At 44.3% G+C, this 21,076-nt stretch overlaps 2 protein-coding genes across 2 annotated transcripts in view; one reads left to right on the plus strand and one right to left on the minus strand.

The window, feature by feature from the left end:
* Window positions 1–20,697, plus strand: part of DMRT1 (doublesex and mab-3 related transcription factor 1) — a 62,974-nt gene extending 42,277 nt beyond the window's left edge. Inside the window, exon 5 of the mRNA XM_062018694.1 lies at window positions 20,558–20,697. Within this exon, the coding sequence (XP_061874678.1) occupies window positions 20,558–20,697 (140 nt within the window). The remainder of the gene's footprint in view (window positions 1–20,557) is intronic.
* On the minus strand, window positions 13,116–14,045 carry LOC104557915 (testis-specific serine/threonine-protein kinase 6-like). Its single transcript, XM_010202305.2, has one exon. The coding sequence runs from the start codon at window positions 13,986–13,988 to the stop codon at window positions 13,116–13,118; it is 873 nt and encodes a 290-aa protein (XP_010200607.1). The 5' UTR covers window positions 13,989–14,045.
* Window positions 20,698–21,076: the final 379 nt, after the last annotated feature.

The following is a 21,076-nucleotide window of genomic DNA, read 5'->3' on the forward strand; positions in this document are numbered from 1 at the left end:
TATGGATACACACATGCTATGCACACATCAAGTGTAAAGAAACAGCATGTGTTCAGATACAGATTTCTCTGACGGGACCCTGCCTTATTTTGATACTGTTGCTTAAAAAGTGGTTCAGTATTGCATTGAAGTGCTGCATTTTCACTTTAGCTTTTCAGCAAAATAGCCTTTTCTTTTCCAAAAATAGTACCGAAAGTACAGCTCTATGGATACTGTAGTTTTATGGTTCCTGGATAGAAATACAGAGTGGGAATTTTTCCTAAGGGATTTTTTGGTTAAGATTACTTGAGAGGTTTTTGGTTTTGTAGGGTTGCTGTACCAGAAAACCTGTTTCAGATGGACGTGTTATACACAGGTGGTGTGCTGCCTGGGGGAGCGGTTTGTACCCTGACAGCAGCCAGACTCCCGAGGCAGAACACTATAGGAGCAGCTCAGCTAGAGGAGGTTGCTTCTGAGATGTAGTGATGATGCAGCCACCTGGTAAAGACCAAAACAGAGCTAAAGCACACTACTAGGTTTTGTTTTGTGTGATTTTTTTTAAACTCCAAAGCTTGGGAGATGAAGCTTTGAATGTAAGGTTTGGGGGAAATTTACTCAGAAACCTTAAAATATAGAAACTACAAAAGTTACTGGTACATCTGGCTGTGTACTGGAATGGCAGATGTTCTCCCTGTTTCTTGTAGTCTCTTCAACTGCAGTGGAGACACAGGGTCATTTAGAGTAACATAAAATAGTAAGTATCTCTTTCCAATTACATAAGTAGGAAGTCAGTGCAAAATATAACCAAGATATTTGGTATATGAGTGAATTGAATCTGAGTCTTTAGAGATAAATCTGCTGTCTTGGGAATCTGGTTAATCCCTGGAGTTACACAGTAATAACCGCATGAAGTGGAAAGCACCCTGCAGTGGTGGTTGGCCCACAGAAGAGGACAGTAACTTGCTTTAGTGAAAGTTAGGTACCTTGGTGGCAATTAACTGATTAAAAAGAAAAGAGTGGAGATAGGTCAGCAAAATTTTTAAGTGCTTCCTGTGACATTGTTTCAGTGCTATACTGCAAAACCTGGAAATTAAGTTATATTTCACTGTCTTCAGTGCTGTGACTGCTTTGTCTTCTGTGTTTGAAATGGAGCTGGCATGTTCTGAACTCTTTGCCAAAGTATTTTGGTTTTATTGTTGCCTGGCTTTTCAGGCAAAGAGAGAAATGAGGTGTTTAAAAGGCTATTACATTTAATTTTAGATTTCAGAGACTCTTGCTGAGGTATTTAATATAGTTCAGAAGTAGAAAAGGAATGGAACTGTATTTGGTAGCACCAGAGAGGAGAGAAAACTATACTTCATTTGTCCTCCTCAGCTGTTTTTAGCTCCTGTAGTTTTTGCTAATCCTGCAGTGAACTTGTACTTCTCTAGCTGTGTAGTTTTCCTTTCAGTTTGCTACAAGGTAAACCTTCCAGTCCAGTCATCAGGTAAATATGAAGCTTTCAGGTGTACCATTAGCATTCTAAACTTCTTTGCATTTATAATTATCTTAATGATACAGTATTCATCTCACCTACTTCAATGTCAGAGGCTTGAAAGGATTCAGTGAGGTTTCTTAGGGATTTTCTTTGGTGGGAGGGAGGTGAGAAGAGTTAGCATTATTAACAAATTTTCTTTTTAAACTTTCTTCTTTGTTTTGAAAGGGGAAAGTGTGAAGATGTTTTATGTTGCTCTTGTGGCTTGAATTAGGAGGGTGGAGAGTAAAGCTGTCATTTACAATGCAGTGGTTTCAGGCTCCAGAATGTTGCATATAAAACCAAAGGGATGTATTTCTCCACAATCTTGACTGCTTTATGTACCTGTTTGGTTTCTAGTAACTTTACTAAACTGCAGTCTTCAGATATATATAGTATGTGGTGCTGGGGATACTGTAATAGCCTTAGGAAGCTTGAGGTCTTTACAGATAGATACGCACTATCATAGAGGTTGTAATTTAGTTTTCCGTTCTTGTAGGTGACTCTTTTTCTCATGCAGTGTCTGCTAGATTGAGAACAAATTCCAAGAGTTAGGACAAGAATTGGGAAAAATACTCCATAAAGGTCCCACATTTACAGTATTTAGTGCAGTGCTAACATCCAATTGCTGCTGCCCAGACATCTCTAAATTTGAGTTAACTGGGTAAGTGCTGGCCAGGACTACGGAAAAATAAATAAAAGTATTTTGTATGCTAAGTTAAGTTTCTTAATTTTATGTTCTTTTTTCACACATGTACAAAGGTCTTGAGGTGGGAGTGGCATTTTGTTAACATGGCCCTGCAAGAAACCAAAGCAAGTGTTATGTGTGGGGCATTGTAAAAATAGTTCAGGAGGAAAGTGCTCAGAGTAGGAGAAAAAAAGCCCACACCACAAATAACCTAACAGTATGGTGGCTGATTATAATGACTGTCTTATAGCATCCAAGAGCTGTCAATCGTACCTTAATGTTTATAGAAGTGAAAAGTCAATGTGTAGTTGTTTAATTTGACGTGACTCTGGGGTTGAGAAAGTGTAATCGCTGGAGGGGACAGTTAAGTAGCTGTATTCTGTGTCAGCCTGTCTCACTCTGACTGCTGCACTAAACGCTTTCCTGATGAGCAATAGATTTGGTTAAATACCAGGATAATTGCTAGCTACAGCATCCAGCACTCTCTTAATGCCTTGTACTACATCTGTATTAGCTCTTGCCTGAGGCTGCTTGAGGTTTCTCCAGGGAAGAAGGCATGTACATTCAATTATGTTGTTCTCCTTCGGGTTTTGAAGGGCAATTGTTGCAGAGCTAAATAGACTATAATAAATTATATTTCATTTCTTCCAAACCTGTGGAAGTAGATTGTACTTGCAGGTGCTGTAGCTGCTTTCAGCTTCTAATTGATGTTTTGTTAGTCTGCTGTACAGATAACACACAAAGAACTATTTAGGCAAAGTGGTTTTTTTCACTTGAAAAGTGGGAAAATACCAGACTCACCTTGCTACACTGGTGCAAAGGCCAGTGAACTTGTTTGACATGCTGTAAAACTGTTTGCTTCCTCTCTTACTGCTCCCATGCATATTGGGCATATATTTATATAAGGTCATATACAACCACATATTCATGTTCATTGTGCTTGATCAGAATAGGAGAGGGACTCCTATCTGCCCTCTAAGATTACAATGGTGTAAGCATTTTCATTCACCTTTTGGAGCTGTTGGTATTTTAAAGGAAGACTTGAAGTGATGTGATAATCTCTGCCAGGGTGGCTGCCCACTGGTTATGGTTGTGCCTGCCAGTTTTAAAGCTCTATGCCTGATGCTTATCTCACAATATCTGTTAGATCAGTTAAGTTTCATAATTAAGAAGGTTTACTTAAGGTCTGAATCACAACCCATATGCTGTGGGCAGCAAGTTTATTTACCTCAAGCATGGCACTAATTGTGTCTTGGACTGCTTAAAGTAAAAGAATGGTTTTAGTCCCGTTTGTCACTAGTTTTGTTTCCTTTCTGGACATGAAGGAAACAGAAAAATCAATGAGCTCTCTCTCCTGTTCATTTTTAAATAATTTTCTCTTTCAAGTTCTGTCTCAGACCAGTTGCAGACAGTGCAAGGAGTGTTTTATTTTCCCACCCTGAAACAACTGTTTGCACTAGATTATTTGAGCAATTTTTTTTTTGTGTGTGTTGGCTTTCAGCTATAAAAAACACATTTTGACAGATTTTAGGCCAAGAAAGATTTGAGCTTGCTGTGTACCCTTAAATACAACTAAAATTTCCTAAATGCTCTAAATCAAGACCGTGCTTATCTCAGTTTTTGTGGTTCCCCTCCCTTGGATAAATAGGAGCTTTACTTTATAAGGCTCTTTCTACCAGCTGTGTCAAACACATCTTGCCCTAACTGCTTCCCGAATCACAAATGTTTTCAGGGATTTGAATTCTGTGAATTGAGTCTCTAACTTTTTTCCAGAGCATTTTTATATTTATTTATATATATACTGCATGTGAGTTTGTGCAAGCAGAGTCCATGTTGGAGAGAAACAACACTGGCTTGTTCAGAAGCATGCGGTGTATTCCTGTGTTACGTGCATACTCTTGGAGAGACTAACCCAAGTGAAGCTGTAACTGCCTAAACTGTAGTTAAAAAGGAGTGATGGGAGAGGAATGTGAATTGGTCTCTAGTTTCAGAGTAATTACCCTGCCTCACCTGTGGGGTTGACCTCTACCTCTGACTCTTAACTGTCCAGCTTGGATCAGCGATCTGCTTTTCTTGCTGCATTCAGCTGCTGTGTCTGTTAGCTACGAGGGGAAGGAAACTGCCTGCCCCATCCTCTAAGGGAGGGAAAAAGCCTGCCTTGACCCTGAGCGGCGCAAGATACTCAGTTATTCTGCATGGTGCCAGATCCCCATGGCCTCTACCCTCTCCCTCCATCACTGCCCCGTGTCTGATGTGGGTTGCAGCAGGGCTGTATGGTGCATCAGAGGATGAGCTCCACATTTTGCTTCCCTTCTGCCCTCTCTGCCTTACCCTTACAGTGTTGAATCATTTTTGTATTGACCAGAGTTTAATTCAGCACTGTTGAACGTAACTGAGGTATCAGTTGGAGAGGTCCTCTTGAAGGCAAGCCATCTTTGACACAGACACCAGTATCTCTGGATTGTCTCACTGCACCCAAGGAGCCTGTCTTAAAATTTTCTTTACAACAGATAACAGTAATAATATTCTAATTTTCCATCCATTGATTTGGTTTCGAATTTTTCTGCCACTTAAACATGATTTAAGGTTCACTTTCCTGACTGTAGCAAGCAAGGGCAAGGGAAGCACATGTTGAAAATTTGTCAGATATGCTTAAGACTTTTCCAATAACCTTAGTAAGGAAAGATGGCACAAGAGCACAGAAGTGACCTAGTACCCTCATAGGAAACTAAACCCCACAGCTTGCAGACCATTAACTGTGATCTCAGGAGTCTGGCCCATCCTAGGAAGGCTGCTGTTGTCAGGATCCTGAGGAAAGTGCTGGACATTGTTGGGTTGACCAGATCTGCATCACCACAGCTGCAAGAAGTCAGCAGGACCTCCTGGGCCTGGGGAGGTGCCACTGGCAGCACCACTGGGTGCAGTCCATGTACTCCATCTGATTGCACATGGTCAGACAGAGGCGATGCACTGGTGTTTCAGAGTCTGCATTTAACACTGCTATTGTGTTCATGGAAGTGAATATAAATATAAGGCAGTGGGTCTGTCTTAAGCCTAATGTTGTGTGAAAACTCATTTAACTTGTTTGACTACCTCAAAAATATTCCATGTTCAGTTTTTGTCCCTATTTTCTGAAGTATTGTGACGTACTGTAGCAGGGTTCCTAAACTTCACAGAGCATAAATCGCACTTTAAAATAAGTAGCAACATTTTTACTCTGTTCATGCATATACTCATCTTGTGCTGAATATTTCATCAATACTTGTTGAGCCATTTTACAGCAAATCTACTTGACTTGCTTCTAAATTAAAGTTGTATTAAAAAACAGCAATGCCATGGTAGTATTAAGTCATATATGGGCTTTTTAGACTGTAGGTTTAGAATCATAGAATGGTAGGGGTTAGAAGGGACCTTTAGAGATCATCTAGTCCAACTTCCCTGCAAAAGCAGGTTCACCTAGATCAGGTCACATAGAAACATGTCCAGGCGGGTCTTGAAGATCTCCAGGGAAGGAGACTCCACAACCCCTCTGGGCAGCCTGTGCCTGGGCTCCCTCATAGTGAAATAGTTTTTTCTTATGTTTAAGTGGAACTTTTTGTGTTCCAGCTTCATCCCATTACCCCTTACCCCTTACTATCTACTATAGAAGAAGGGAATGCCCCAACCTCCTGACATCCACCCTTTAGATATTTGTAAACGTTAATAACATCTCCCCTCAGTCTCCTCCAGATTAAACAGCCCCAGTTCCCGCAGCCTTTCCTCATAAGATGCTTCAGTCCCCTGATCATCTTGATGGCCCTGCACTGGACTCTCTCCAGCACTTCCCTGTCCCTCTTGAGCTGAGGAGCCCAGAACTGGACACAGGACTCCAGATGAGGACTCACCAGGGCAGAGTAGAGGGTGAGAAGAACCTTCCTCAACCTGCTGGCTACACTCTTCTTGATGCATCCCAGGATGACATTGGCCTTCTTGGCCATGAGGGCATATTGCTGGCTCATGTTTAGTTTATTATCAATCAGGACTCCCAGGTCTCTCTGCAGAGCTGCTCTTTAGCAGTTCAATCCCCAACCTGTACTGGTGCGTGGGATTGTTCCTTCCCAGATGCAGGACTTTGCACTTGTCCTTGTTGAACCTCATGAGGTTCCTCTCTGCCCAACTCTCGAGCCAGTAGAGATCTCACTAAATGGCAGGACAGCCTTCTGGGGAATCAGTCAGTCCTCCCAGTTTGGTGTCATCAGCCAACTTGCTGAGAGTACACTCTGTCCTCTCATCCAGGTCGTTGATGAAGATATTGAGCAAGACTGGCCCCAGAATCGATCCCTGTGGAACTCCACTGGCCACTTAAATTGTAAGTTGGCTGGGGGTTAAACTACAAGAAAGCTGTAAATTATATTCTTCCCTCTTGTTCAATTTTGAGCACAGTTTTTGGTGAGTACAGTGTTGTTCATGCTGAAGTCAGTAACAAACTTTCTGCTACTTTTCATTAGCATATTATGAGTTGCACATTCTTGTTCTCTCCCTTCCCAGAAGAGAAACTTGCATTGTAAGAGCATTAAAAAAAAACCAAAACCCAAAAATCTATTACTCTCAAGGGAAAAATCTATTGTATTTACCATAATGGATCACTTTCATTAGATTTAGCATTTTCTCTGATTGTTTAGTAGCCTCTTGATTTCTAAAAGCTTGCGAGTCGTGTCAGGAAAAATCTTTAAACTGTATAATACGGCACTTTTACACTGAGCCAGTATTTTCTAAAATTAAAACTGTCACCAAACCTGAAAGAGCTGAGGCTATCATTATTATCTGTTTGGTTACTCTTTGAGCATTAGTACTGACGACAACGGGCATGGATTTTATTCTCATTTTATAGACTGAAAGCGACACTGGCAACAATAAAGAGGAGTGGCCAGAATTACCATTTACATATGGCTGGTGTTGCACCAACTGTGATATCCTCCTTGTTTTCCTGCTACACTAGCAAAGATTAACGGCATTTCTGACCCAAGAAGGGAGAGACATTCAGCCAAAGTAGTGTTATGTTTGAATTTCTGAGCTGAATACCAAAAAGTTCTGTGTGATTATTAAAGCTGTGTAGATACACAAGGGAGAAGCGTTGTGCCTTTCATTTTTTTGTCTCTCCACATACTCTGCTGCTGGATAACATTATCCAGTGCTTTGAGTGCACTCCTTCCTTGAAAATTATTACTGCTTCCAAAAAAATATTTTCTTGGCACAGTTATTGCAAATGACAATACATTTTCTAGGCAGGGCGATTGAGGCTTCTAGAGGTAGTCGTTCACAAGAAACTTCTAGTTTATACAAGTTTTAGGTACATACATACCAAGCATAACAAAGGCAACTATATTGAAGTGATGCTCAGAAGCAGATGAGGATCTGGGAGACTCCTGTGTTGCATTAGGAGATAGCTGCACCACGTGAGGTCTTTCCTGAACAGGGGGAGCAGCCACACATCCATCTGTCTGGACCCTGCAGCATCATAGAATCATAGAATGGTAGGGGTTGGAAGGGACCTTTAGAGATCATTTGGTCGAACCCCCCTGCAGAAGCAGGTTCACCTAGGTCAGATTGCATAGGAACGTGTCCAGACAGCAATCATCCCACAAGGAAGCATTTGGCAGCCTTTTGTCCACCCATGTCACCTGTCATGTGCGGCAGCCATGGTAAGAGTAAGTGACTACATTGCCACCAGTGAGTGGCAGCTGGGGGCAGGTCTCAGTTTCGCTTGCCACTCTGTGGCATTGTCTGTGGCTTAGGTGGCCTTGGGCATGTGTGGAAAAACCTGGGTCATTAGCATAGGAGAAGATGCAGACCTCAGAGGAAGTGGACAGTAAGTAATCTCCATAAAATTAGTGTGAGGTCCTCAAATTATGGCTGACAGGACTGAAGGATGTAGAGAGATGACACCGTGTACCCTTCTTTACAGAGGGCTGGAAGCTGTTCTGGTCAAAACTTTTGCTTTGGAAAAAGTCCAGCCCACTGGTTGGTTTTGCTGAAATCACGCATTTCTGCAAAGTCAACAGTGGGACAAGCAGAGGATTCAGATGGACTTTCTTCTTTCCTCAACAGGTTCATATGGGTGGTGAGTCCATTTATTCAGCCTGGAGAAGACTCTGGAGAGATCTTATTGCAGCCAGATTGGGACAGACTTTTTAGTGATGCCTGCTGCAGCAGGACAAGTTTTTAAAGTAAAGGAGGGCAGATAACAGAATATATGAATATAACAGATTTATGGGGATTTTTTTACAGTGAAGTTGACAAAGCAGTGGAATAGATTGTCCGGAGAAGTGGTAGGTGTCCCATCTCTGGAAACATTCAAGGTGAGGTTGGACAGGGTTGTGAGCAACCTGGTCTAGGTGAAGATGTCCCTGACCATGGTAGGAGGGTTGAACTAGATGACCTTTAAAGATCCCTCTCAACCCAAACTGTTCTATGACTCTTGTTCCTACATTTGGGATTGCATGCAGTCTGTTACTCTTCTTGCCTTGCCACTGAAGTTTGCTGCCTGTTCACGTGGTTGTGTCCCCTCTCCTGACCCAGATTTGTGGAATGGTTTATTTTATTTTTCACAGGGAAAAAAAAAACCAAAACAAACTTCCTTTTAAAAAAAGACATCCTGGATCTCTCTTTGAAGGTGGCCATGCAAGAGGAGCATGTGGGGTGCTTAAGGAGTCCCAGTCATCCTGGTCCCGTAGCACAGCAATTTTGTGCCAAACTCGAAACCAGCCCTGGCAGGATAAGATGCCCAGAACAGATGTTTGGGTGTATATGGCAGCAACTGGCAAGATAATTAAATATTTCTCATGAGAAGGGATTGATACATATGTGTGTTTTTATCATGTTGTTAGAACAGTTTTTAGTTACCCTAGAAATAAGAAAAACAGACAAAAAAGTGAAGTCTGGTTTTTTTCCTCAGAGCTGCCTGCCTTTTGCCAGTATTCTGAGTACAACACATACGAGACTTTTTTTTTAATGGAGAATCAGTCTCTGCACTTGTGTGTGGAATGTAGTAGTATCTGACCTCCAGGAATAAAGAGATGGAAGGTCCCAGCTTTGTTATAGCCTTGTTATGTGAAGAAGCAAATTGCTTCATTCCTCTGAGATTCCTTGCAGCTCCTCAGCTGGTGGCAGGTCTCCAAACACCCCCATCCCTCAGAGCCACTTTTTTATGTGCCTTTCCTGGAAATCGATGCCTCCTCATATGTTTCTGTGGCTGTTCTCTAATCTTGAATCTTGAAATGGTTTGTTACTTGATTTTGTTCCAAAAGCATTGTCTCTTCCTTGGCCTGTGTAGCACACAGCCATGTAAACCATTGGATTTGCCAGCCTTACTATGGTGAACTGTGAATATCTGAGGGAAGTACAGGTCTCTAAAAGTAGGTCTGCTGGTAGTCAAAACGTGAAGTCACAGCCTGAAGGAGAGGCACGTTTGTCTTTCCGGTACTGGTAATATAAAACCAAAAGGGACTGTGTGTTCAGCAGCAGAATTGGTTCTCCAGTGTACTTCCCATATTTCTGTGCAAATGTGTGCACAGGACAACACAGGGTTTATAAACAAGTGACTGGAGAATGGTAGGGAAGGAAAAGAGGAGATACCTCAGGTATTTTATTGCAATGCTTTTTCTGTGTAGTGTTGCTACCACCTCAAATCTTTGACCTCATCTCCTCTTGTTTGTGATGCTGAAGTCATCATGCTGCTGTGTAAGCATACAGAATGTTTACAATTAAGAGATCACCTAAAAAAAAACTTTACAGAAGTGCATGTTTCACCTTGTTACCCAGCACTGGGAAATGTCTGCTTATGTTAAGATGATAGATTCATAGAATGGTGGTGGATGGAAGGGACCTTTGGAGATCATCCAGTCCAACCCCCTGCAGAAGCAGGTCAACCTAGATCAGGTCACACAGGAATGTATCCAGATGGGTCTTGAAGACCTCCAAGGAAGGAGACTCCACACCCTCCCTGGGCAGCCTGTGTCAGGGCTCCATCACAGTGAAAATAGATTTTATATTTAAATGGAACTTTTTATGTTCCAACTTTACCTCGTTACCTCTTGTCTTGTTGCTAGATACCATCGAAAAAAGGGATGTCCCAACCTCCTGACACCCACCATTTAGATATTTGTAAATATTAATGACATCCCCCCTCAGTCTTCTCTTCTCCAGATTAAACAGCCCCAGTTCCTGCAGCCTTTCCTCATAAGATGCTTCAGTCCCCTGATCATCTTGGTGGCCCTGTGCTGGACTCTTTCCAGAAGTTCCCTGTCCCTCTTGAGCTGGGGAGCCCAGAGCTGGACACAGGACTCCAGATGAGGCCTCACCAGGGCAGAGTAGAGAGGGAGAAGAACCTCCCTTGACCTGCTGGCTACACTCTTCTTGATGCATCTGAGGATGCCATTGGCCTTCTTGGCCACGAGATGACCCATTCGTGGAGAACTTTTTCCTTCATGTATTGCAAACCAGAAAATGGCTGTGTGAAACCTTTAAAATTGTGTCTCCTTATGGAAAAAACTAGCTGTCAAGGTTCTTGGCAGTAGAATATGAGGTGGGGAGCTTTCTGTGGCATTATACTCTGACGTGGGCAGAGTGAGTGTTTCTGGTGAGTACCTTGCATGAGAGGAGAGTGACTGTTCACTTAATCAAAAAGAGAGCTTTTACCGCTTGGATCCTGCAAATTGCCTTTTAGTCATTCAAAGCAAGGGCACTTAGCACACCTGGACCTGAGCCTTCCTGGGCCTACAGCAGTGGCTTAGTGACATCAAGTTAGCCACAGCACATAACACTGGTGATAGCAAAGAGCATTGATCCATCTGCTCTGCTCTGAGCCATGCCTGCAAGCATATAGGGTGATTGTTTTGTAATGGATTTTTTTAGTTTCAAAGTAAGGTTTTGGAGTGTCAGTCTATCCTTACAGAATATAATCCTTGTGTCCTCCCTGTCTGAGTAGTAGTGGGTGAGAAGTGGAAAGGCTTATCTGATTGTTTCACATATTATTATAAGATAATTTAAAGTCAGAGATAAGAGAGTCAGCAGGAGGATATTTCCTTCAGTTTCTGGGTTCTGTCAGTTACAGCCTGCCTTCTTTTTTGCTAAAAGCACAAGCATGAACTGGAAAGGAATGAGGTAATCTGTGGTAAAGCATACTGAATAAAGATCTCCATTCAGGTCTTTACCTTTTACGCCGAGTTCCTAATGCCAAGAATTAATGCTATTTAAAAATACACAATGAGTATACACTACTGTAGTCATCCAAGATAATCCTAATTGCTTTAAATGTTAGTGAGAAGGATAGGTGTTTGAGAAGGGGGAAAGGGCTTTACACTGAAATGGTATATCTGTGTTAAGAGACACAGACGGGACATGTTTTAGGTTCCAGAACCTGAGACCTGTTTTAACTTTGGCTTTGAAAAGCAGCAGCACTGTTTATTGCTTTTGAAAATTCTCATCAGTGGTAAAAAATATCCACAGATTTACATTTCTAGAACTGGACTGGGTTGCCCTTGTCTTACTAACACAAAACAAGAATGGAGCATCTCTCTCTCTCATTTTCTCGTGATTTGGTTCACATTATTCAGCATGGAGCAGTCCACAGCATGCTGATCAGAGCAGAAGTTGCAAGGACATTTCAGCAGGTGTATGGAATGCATGGCATTCAATTTTAAGGCAGATCTATAGCTGAGTTTCCATTAGCCCCTTGCAACTGTTCGGGATCAGCCTCCTAATAGGCTAATGTCTTGTCTTGCTCTCTGCTATGCGTAACACTGCTTCTAAGAAGCCTGCATCCATGCTGTGCTGTGGTGACCAACTGCAGCAAGTAGAAACCCTTGGTGTCAGGTGGGCTTCCAGAATTTGTCTCTGTGGAAACTATCTCCTGTTCCAAGTCTGTGGTGAGGTGTAAGGGAAGGGGCAAGAAGGACAGAATACAGAACATTTTTAGGATACATACGCACTTGCAGATGTTGACAGGAGTTCTCAAACAGTAGGAGCCCTTTCATCCCAGCCTTCCTTCTGAGCAAGAGATGTGTGAGAAAGGAGATGGCAATGGTGGGGTTTTTTTAGGTTAGTTCACACAGAATCATAGAATCGTTTTTGGTTAGAGAAGACCTATAAGATCATCAAGTCGAACCACCCACCTCATACTGACAAGCCCACCACTAATCCATATGCCTCAGCACCTCAGCTATGTATCTTTTAAATATCTCCAGGGATTATGACTACATCATGTAGTGTCTGTCTGAGGTGGGTGTCCAGTTGTGTGCAAAGATCCTGCTGTGAATTTGGGCTGTGAATATCACTCTGCAATTTAAATCATAGAATCATAAAATGGTAGGGTTGGAAGGGACCTTTAGAGATTAAATGGTGACCTTTTCTCTGCAGTAGTGATTCGTGAGACCACTACTTCTCCCTTCCCCCCAGCTCAAATACAGTTTGGTGCCAAACAAGGCGGGGGACAAGCCAAAGACTGCCTGATAACAACTCTCCTCTGGCAGCCCTGGGCAATGCCTTGTGCGTGCCATGGGAGAGACGGGACCTGCGTGGGAATTTGGGTGTTCACAACGTGTGCAAGGGAGCAGGTGACAGCAACGGCGGTGGTGTTGCATGTTGCACGCCACCCTGCCCTGGCCCTCCATGCCAGCCTTGACCTGCCTAGTGAGTGTGCAGATTTCCCCCCCAGCTCAGGGTCAGGCAGCTACTGCTGGTGCTGCAGCCCCATGCTGTGGGCTCACTGGTTTCCTCTATGCAGGGATCTGACCGCCTTCTCAGAGCAGAGTGTCTTGCCAGTGCTTGAACTTTACTTAGCTCCACATACAGGCACCTCAAGGATCAAAATGGCCAATAAGCCACAGAAACACTTTTCCACTACAGTGTTACTGAACTTTAATTACTAAATTGCTGAACATTGCTAACACTACAGTATCAGTGCTCTTCTAGGGTCTCTCCAGAGGGCTTCCTTATTCGCAGGTGCCCTGTCAGCCAGCTGTTGTTGGCCACTTGCCTGACGCTGGGCCGGCTGGCTGGCCTGAACTGGAGCAGCTGGGTAATGAGAGCTTTGCAAGGTCCCGGCAGAGGGGGCAGCCCCTCTGAGAACACCAGCCCCTTCTTCTGCTGCTGGACAATGCTATGGGGGTTGGTGTTGCCAAAGGGCAGGCTGCCAGTCACCATCATATAAAGGATTACCCCCAGGCTCCAAATGTCTGATTTCTTGGGGTCATAGGGGATATTCATCAGCACCTCTGGGGCAGCATAGGCTGCTGACCCACAGAAGGTGTGGCTCAGGTCCGACGAGCCGTGGGTCTCCTTGCAAAATCCAAAATCGCTGACCTTGGCCCGGCGGCCATCAGCGGTGAGCAGCACATTTTCACATTTCAGATCACGGTGCACCACATTGTGCTCGTGCAGGTGTTGCACAGCCCTGGCAATCTGCACGAAGATGTCCCGGGCCTCAGGGACGCAGGGCAGCCACCCCATCTCACACACCACCTGCAGCAGGTCGGTGTCTGCCGCCTCCATCACAATGTAAAGCGTCTTATTGCAGATCTCGATAATGTCGAAGATGTGCACAATATTAGGGTGCCGGATTTTGCGCATGATGGATATCTCTCGTGGCAGGAACTTGTACACCATGCCTGAGGACATTCGTCTTTGGTCCATCACCTTGATGGCCAAGGGGCCCTTGTATTTGTTGGAGGTGGCTGCTTTCACTTTGGAGAAGCTGCCCTCCCCTAAGATCTCACCCAGTCTGTAGCCCAGCTTACTGAGAATCCTCTCGCCTGCATCGGGTTTTGACATGACGTCTAGTCCCAAGAGGCTTAATCGAAGCTGGAGTTTTGCTCAGGGATTGGAGAGCTTCAGCACCAAGTGTGTGGCAGCACCTTTTCCATGTTGCACGTGTGTGTGGCTGTTCTCCAGGGCTGCCCTGGGGACTGAGGCAGGGTGTGGTGCTGCCATTGTGAGGTAACGGGTGTCTGGGGGGCACCGTCCAGGGGAAGCTGGGCACCCACACATGCGCCAGGGGAGGGAGAGCTCCCAGCACAGGATATTGCAGAGTGTTGATCTTTTTCACCTCTTCACTTGAGTTTTCAAAGGAGGGCTCTTGGGTTGAGGAGTTTAACTGCCAGCTTTCTGGGAGCAGGAATCCTTTTGGGGACCTTCACCAAAGATCTTCTGTTCTGAAGTCACTTGAGGAAATTAAAGTATCTTGTATTTAAATTGAATTATTGTTTATTAAAACCTAAGTGAAGTGTTACCTGCTGTAGAAGTTGCGGGTCAAAACCAATCCACTCTCCCCCTTCAGCTGCTATTTCCACAGGACGGTTACAGATACAGGAATGCCCCATGCCGTGGAAGTGCAGTTGCCAGGCATGTCCCCTCAGGCACCTACCCTCTACTATGCTATCAGAAGGCTGGACATGCGGCATGATGCAGAGTTTGCATCATCAGAGGAGTTGCCCTCACTGGAAAGAGTAAAGGCCTGGTTGGCCAGGGCTCTAAGCAATTCGATCTAGTTGAAGATGTCCCTGCTCATTGCAAGCGTTTGGACTAGATAACCTTTAAAGGTCTCTTCCAACCCATGCTGTTCTTTAATTGTGTGCTGGCTGCTAAGAAGTGTCCTCAGATACAGGAATGCCCCTTATCTCCTCTGAAGAGAGTGGAGTCCCCATTTGATGGCAAGGACTTTACCTGGGGCTGACATCTGAATGGAAGGTAAACAAAGGGAATCCCACAGGTGCAGAGTTGCTGATGTGACCCAGCCAATCCTCCCTTTCTGTTTGGGCTGTCAAATCAATGTCCCAGATTTCTTACTTCTGAAATGGATCAGAAAGAGGCCATTTGCAGAAATTCCCAGTCAGAAGCTGCTGTTACTTAAACACAAACAAATCTCAGTAAATCAAGACGCCAGATGCAGAATGCCATTTTCCTGACTACATGTGATTTCCTGGCACTTCTGTTTAGCCTGCAAGTCATAACCACAGTGACTTCAGCAGAGATCAGGGCTGGACTTTTCACAAGACCTGGGAACTTTGAGGTGGCTAAACATAACTGAACCAACGTGGGCATTTTCCTAAGGGAAATGCTTAGGCCAGGCATCCCTTCCCCTCTTACTACCGGAGCACCTCTGGAAATGCCTTTGTTGCACGTTCTGACAGACAGATAGAAAGATGTAGCTGTCTATAGGGGTTGTCTGATACTCAGTGTATCTTACAGGAACACAAGTACAAGTTAATGATATTGTCTTTCATCTTGCTGTATGGAGTTTGTCCTGCAATGGCAAACCTTGAAAAGAGTTTAGGATTTTAAGTATTGCATTTGGTGCTCATCTTAAATATTTTGGTGCCTGTGAGAGAATAATGTGTCTTGATTTTAACCTCTTTTGGCTGCAACAAGAGTAGAAGCAAGACCTAAAAGATAATGGTAATTCATTGAGTGTGATCATCCTTGAGAAATAATGAGCTACTGCAGCTTTACAAAATAGGAGTCTTCATGTTCAAAGGAAGTTTTGTATGTAGACGATGAAAGTTTGTCTCTTAATTTTCTTAAGGTTTTGCAGCTTCTTTGTGGCTTTCTAGCAGGAACCTGTAAATCCATAGGTTCCTGACTACTGTTGTTTTAGATCTGCAGAGAGCACAATGCCAGAGTGTGAAACTGATCCACTTGCATGGCTGATTTATAAAGAACAGCCTGCCTCTAACGCTGCTTTCTTCATTCCAGTGTAAGTCGGTAGACCTCCATCTTTTCAAATAGTACATTCACACAGGAATGAATCTTGTGAGAGGTTCAGTGGAGACGGGTTGTTTTTTTTTTTCTTTTTGACCTTTTGTAAATTAACTCTGTGCTTAAAGAGTTGAACACTTGGGAGAATAGGTTAAGCACCCCAAAGATGAGAGGCAGCTGAATGGAGACCGCTTAAGATAAATTCACAAGGCTTTTCTGCATGTGTTTGCATTGAGATATCATCATGTCCATCTTACAATGACCTACAGCAAGATCGGGGCAGACCTTGACACTCTTGTTGCCACTAGGTACTCTTGTTGCTTTTTCTCTTTTTGTGTGTCTCCTTCTCAATTCCTGAGCTAGCAACTGAGATTATTCTGGTGATTCTGTGGTGATTCTCTGAGTGCCTGGGTTTGCAGTAGTAACCATTTTTCTTTCATTTGATTGGTTTGGTTTGGGGTTTTTTTTTTGTCCTAATGCTTTGTCAGGCAGTTACCATGTGTGTTGTGGTAGTTGCTGTAGCTTGGCTGGTTGTTTGCTGGTGGCAGGTGGTAGTGTCAGCCCCCTGGGGTCAGTCTGAGCAGTGGTGCAGCAGGGTGCCATTGACTTAAGTGTAAAAAGTGTTTTCAAATAGAATTTGCCGTGTGGTATTTGCAGGCCACCAAGCTAGCCCATCTTCAGAGCACTGCTGGTCACACCACTATGTCCAGTAGCGACACCAAGATCACCAGTTGCCAATCCCTGAGGCAATGACTTTGGGAGAGTGGTGACGCCATTCTCTCTCATTCTACCCTCCACGGGTAGCTGGGCTCACATTTTGATTCAACTGCCACCGTTTCCCCAGGCATTATTGTTTTTCAAGACACTTCATGTAGGCTCTGTGGATCCTGGAGTGGAAGTTAATGCTCGTTTAAACAGCATCCGTTTCCAGTGGCATTTGCAAAAGGAGAACGCTTTGCCTACAGTGGAGAGGATACTATGAAGAGCAGTTCCTGTCTGCCCTCATGCAGACCACCTTGCCCTACTTTGGTGATGCTCCGGTGTCCTCGACCTGCCAAGTGGCCACCCAGTTCCGCTTGCCCTTGTCCACTGGCGTGGCTGTGCTCTCACACATGTGTGCACATGCCAGGGGCCTAGGCAACGTGTGGGACTGGTGTGCTTAACTTGTTTTCCTTTTCCCTGAAAAAGAAGCTGCAAGTTTTAAAAAATGGATTGCACCTTTCAACTTTAAATCTTTAAAAATTGCTTCTTATTGAGAGTTTAATAGTATTTTAAATGTAAACTCAGAGAAAATACTTACTTTTCAAGCATGAATATCCTTCTGCTTTCTCACATCACTGGAAGTGTATTGTTCTTTTCAGTCCATTGAATTCCAGGGATCACTCACGTTAAAAGTCAATGTGCTTTCCAGTGTCAGAAGATGTAAGGTTTTGTGTTTATGGCTGGAATCCCTTCTCACTTCTTTGCCTGTGAGATATTAGCAAAAAATTTTTCAGATTCTTATGGCTCAGAGGTGTTCAGGTTCTTTCCCAAGGGTAAAGGGTAATTAGATCAAGGAATGGTCTTTAAAAACTGTCACAGAGCCAATTCGGGTGCCATTATTTACACAGATGAGGACTGTGTAACAACAGTGGGAGGATCAGCCACAAGCCTCAAACAGATGAAACTCATAGACTTAAATCAAAAAGAACATGGCTTTTGTTTCTTTGGAACTTGGAACTTCTACATTTTATTGCTGTGTGATTAAAACACTGGAACGGAATTGCTCATTTCCTTTTTGCTGGCTTTTTATAGCTACAAGTCCCAATCCAAGTATCTTGCTCTTATTATCAGCATTGCAGCTGCTCACTGCCTCTGGATTGACTTTGGTGACTCCCATTGACTGCAGTGGAAGTCTATCTGAGTAAGCAGTGCAGGTTTGGATACAGCATTCTCATTTACTAGAGGTAACATCTCAATAGTGCCAGGTTGGTTTCAAAACCTATGTGGCTGTCATTAATGTACCCCTGTGCACCTTCAGAAACCATTGTATATAGCCCAGACTGCCCAGCGGTCCAAACTGTGACCAATTTGAAAGTCAGTGGAGAAAAAACCCCAAACATCTTATGTATATCAGTGCTTCAGACTCTGAGGCAGTTTGTGAGACCCACCAGTCAGTGGCTGGAACTGTTCCCATATAATGACACTTTCCATTTGAAGTTCAGTAGGGATTTGGGATGCCCCTTGAGTAATGTTGGAAGACTGGTGGAGCACTACTGGTCTAGAGGCCTTGATAGGTGCTAAGAAACAAATGTGGGTGTCCATCTACCAGAAGAGTTACCCTCTGTGTCATTCCCCAGGTTTATATTAAATTAGCATAGAGCTGATGGGAAAATCAATAATAAAAACAAAGTGGCAGTTTTGCTATGGTAGGGTTTTAACGTTGATGCTGTAGCATGTTGGGTGGGTTTACTGTTGTGTTCTTTCCAGGTAGGAAAAAAAGGTATAAAGTTTGTCACAGAGATTTATAGGTCTCTGTATTTAAAAATGGGCCTTTCCATCACTCCAGGCACATACACGCTAAAAATATTAACAAATCCTTTAAAATAAATAAGCCTCTTGCCCATTTGGCTACTCGTGAGTAAACAAAAAATTATCCCCTTTCAACCTCAATCTCTTCCTTCACATTTATGCCCCAGATCCTGGGAACACAGAGATTCCTTACAGTATGTCCTAAATCTTAACACACCGGGCTTTGTTAGAGCAGAATGAGGTTTCAGAGGACTGAGCCCTTGAGCCATCTAGCCCTATTGAAGCCACACTGCTGTTTATTTACTTCATGATGCAAGGTGCCTCATGAAGAAAGAGATGGTTGCTGTTCTAGCCTGCTCTGGGTGCAAATTAATGCCATTCTCCAGTGGTTATTCAGGCCCAGAGATGTTTGGCAGTTTTGTGTGTTTGACCATGTAGCAGAGGAATACGTGATGCTCCAGTCCCAGATCCCTCTTTTGTTGTTAAACGGTTAGCAGCATTCACAGGATGTTTTGAGAACTGTTGGAAGCTGCCTCGACTACTTTGTTACACCCTCATATCCAAGCACTACATTTTTATGTTTCTTTGCCTTTTATCTAGGTGAAAACGTAGTATGGGGTTAATATCTCATTCATCAGGTTAGGTCAGATCTAAAAGACACTAGTAGAGTCTGCTTTTGGCAGGGCAATGACTTGTCACTTGTGTCAAAGGAGAGAGAGACTTCCATGGGATCAAGGTTCTGCAATGTCAAAAATGGGCAAAGCCTGCTGAAGGTAACAGAAATTGCCATTTCATCTAGCTACAGCAAAAGTACATAGAAATTACACATGAGACCTCAACTCCATAATACCTTTGCCATCTTTTGGTAACTGGCATTGTGTTTAAAATAAGGACAAATGAGGAAGCCAAGCTGCAAATGGAAGTTGCTGGAGAAACGTGATACTACAGAAATGGGAGGTTTGTGTTTTTTTAAGGGAATGTTTCTCGTTTTCTCAGTGACGAGGTAAACCCAGATGGCTGCTTTTTTCTTTCCTTGAATCCTGCCTGCCTGTGAAAACCAAGCTTGACCTCTTCTTTTTTACTGAACTTCAGAAGTCCCCAGAGTCAGCGAGCACTTGGGGCTGAAGTGTGGAGGAGCTGCTCGTGCTTGCTTGGGCACAGCAGTGCCATTTGGGGACAAAGTTGAAGCTTCAACTCTATTACTTGTTCTGCTGCAGTTGTACTAGATTCATCCTGGCTTCTAAAAAACAAGCAGTGGCTGTAAACAACATTCTCCTTTAAAAGATCACAGCCTGGTAATATTCTCCACTAAATGGTAAACTCCAGGATGTAGTAAGTATTGATAATTAAGGTGTCAGGGGCCCATGGAGCTCCCGCTGTGATTTAGTTCCCTCTGACTGCCTCAACTACTGATGCATTTTGCTAATTACATCATAGATTTTCCTATTGATGAACAGAATCTGAATTAACACGGGAAGCACTAATGTTACCCTTTCACTATTATTGTTGTACAAGAAGCCGTGGCAGATGCTGGCAGTTAGTTACACAAACATTAGTATTAACGATTGGCCATTTGGAATTGGTGACAAACTGCCGCCCGCTGGAATCCTGAGCCTGAAACCAATCAGGAAGTTAATGAGGAGAGAAATTACCACTGCAGCTTCCCCTTAATTATATTCAGAGTACGCAGGAAGGGAGTGCTGGGGGTGGATCACAACTCATCTAAGGTTAGGAAGGTCAGAGACCCTTTTACTTGGTTTTTGTATCTACTGCAAAATTGCAATATTGCAACCGTTCCTAGCACTGCATTCGTTTTACATTTTTAAATATTTGGCCCTGGCCTCGGGCCTTGCATTAAGTCTGTAGACAGGTTGGGTTTTGGGGAAGTAGAGGGCTTGCGATCCCCAAATCTAAGGTTGTTTCACTCTCCTGCCATCGTTACTCACACTGTGTTCACCTTGGCCGAATCGGGGAGGCGGGCACCCCACTGTGCAGGTTAGGGGACAGCCCCTCGCCCTCCCTCCCTTCTGAGCCAGGGGAGGCCCACCTGGGCCGCTTTGCTCGGGCAGGGGGTGAGTGGAGTGGTATGTGTGCTTCAGGCGCTGTGGTTTTTTTCTCTCTTCCCCACACCGCAGTGTTTTCGCCGCCAAGCAGCCAGGACTCCGGCCTGGGGTGCTTGTCCAGCAGCGAGAGCACCAAGGGCGACCTGGAGTGCGAGCCGCCGCCGGAGCCTGGTGCCTTCGCCGTTGGCCCCGTCTTGGAGGGCGGCGAGTAGGCCCAGCGCAGCCCGCGCCCGGGGCCAGGCGCTGCAGCAGCATTCACGGTTTGCTTGTTCTGCTTGGGGGTTGCGGGGCGGGGGGGGGAGGCGGTTGGGTTCTTCTGTGCGGGCGGGACCGGGGCTGCCCTGTGGCCGCCGTCGGGGCGAAGCGGGGGGGCGGAGGGAGCGTCGGCGTAGTGCGGCCTCGGGAGAGCGGGGAGCGGCGAGTGTCCTGCGCCCGCCCCTCTCCAGAGGGCGGGGGGAGCGGCCGATAACCCGTCTCCGGGATACATCATCCATTATGTATTTGTAATGGTTCCTTACAGGCTATTGCTGCTGCTCGGCTCTGGGCGTTTTCTGCTCATGTCGCCAAATTAACATATTTTTGCATATTACA

The sequence above is a fragment of the Colius striatus genome, chromosome Z (assembly GCF_028858725.1).
Source record: "Colius striatus isolate bColStr4 chromosome Z, bColStr4.1.hap1, whole genome shotgun sequence".
Lineage (NCBI taxonomy): Eukaryota > Metazoa > Chordata > Aves > Coliiformes > Coliidae > Colius > Colius striatus.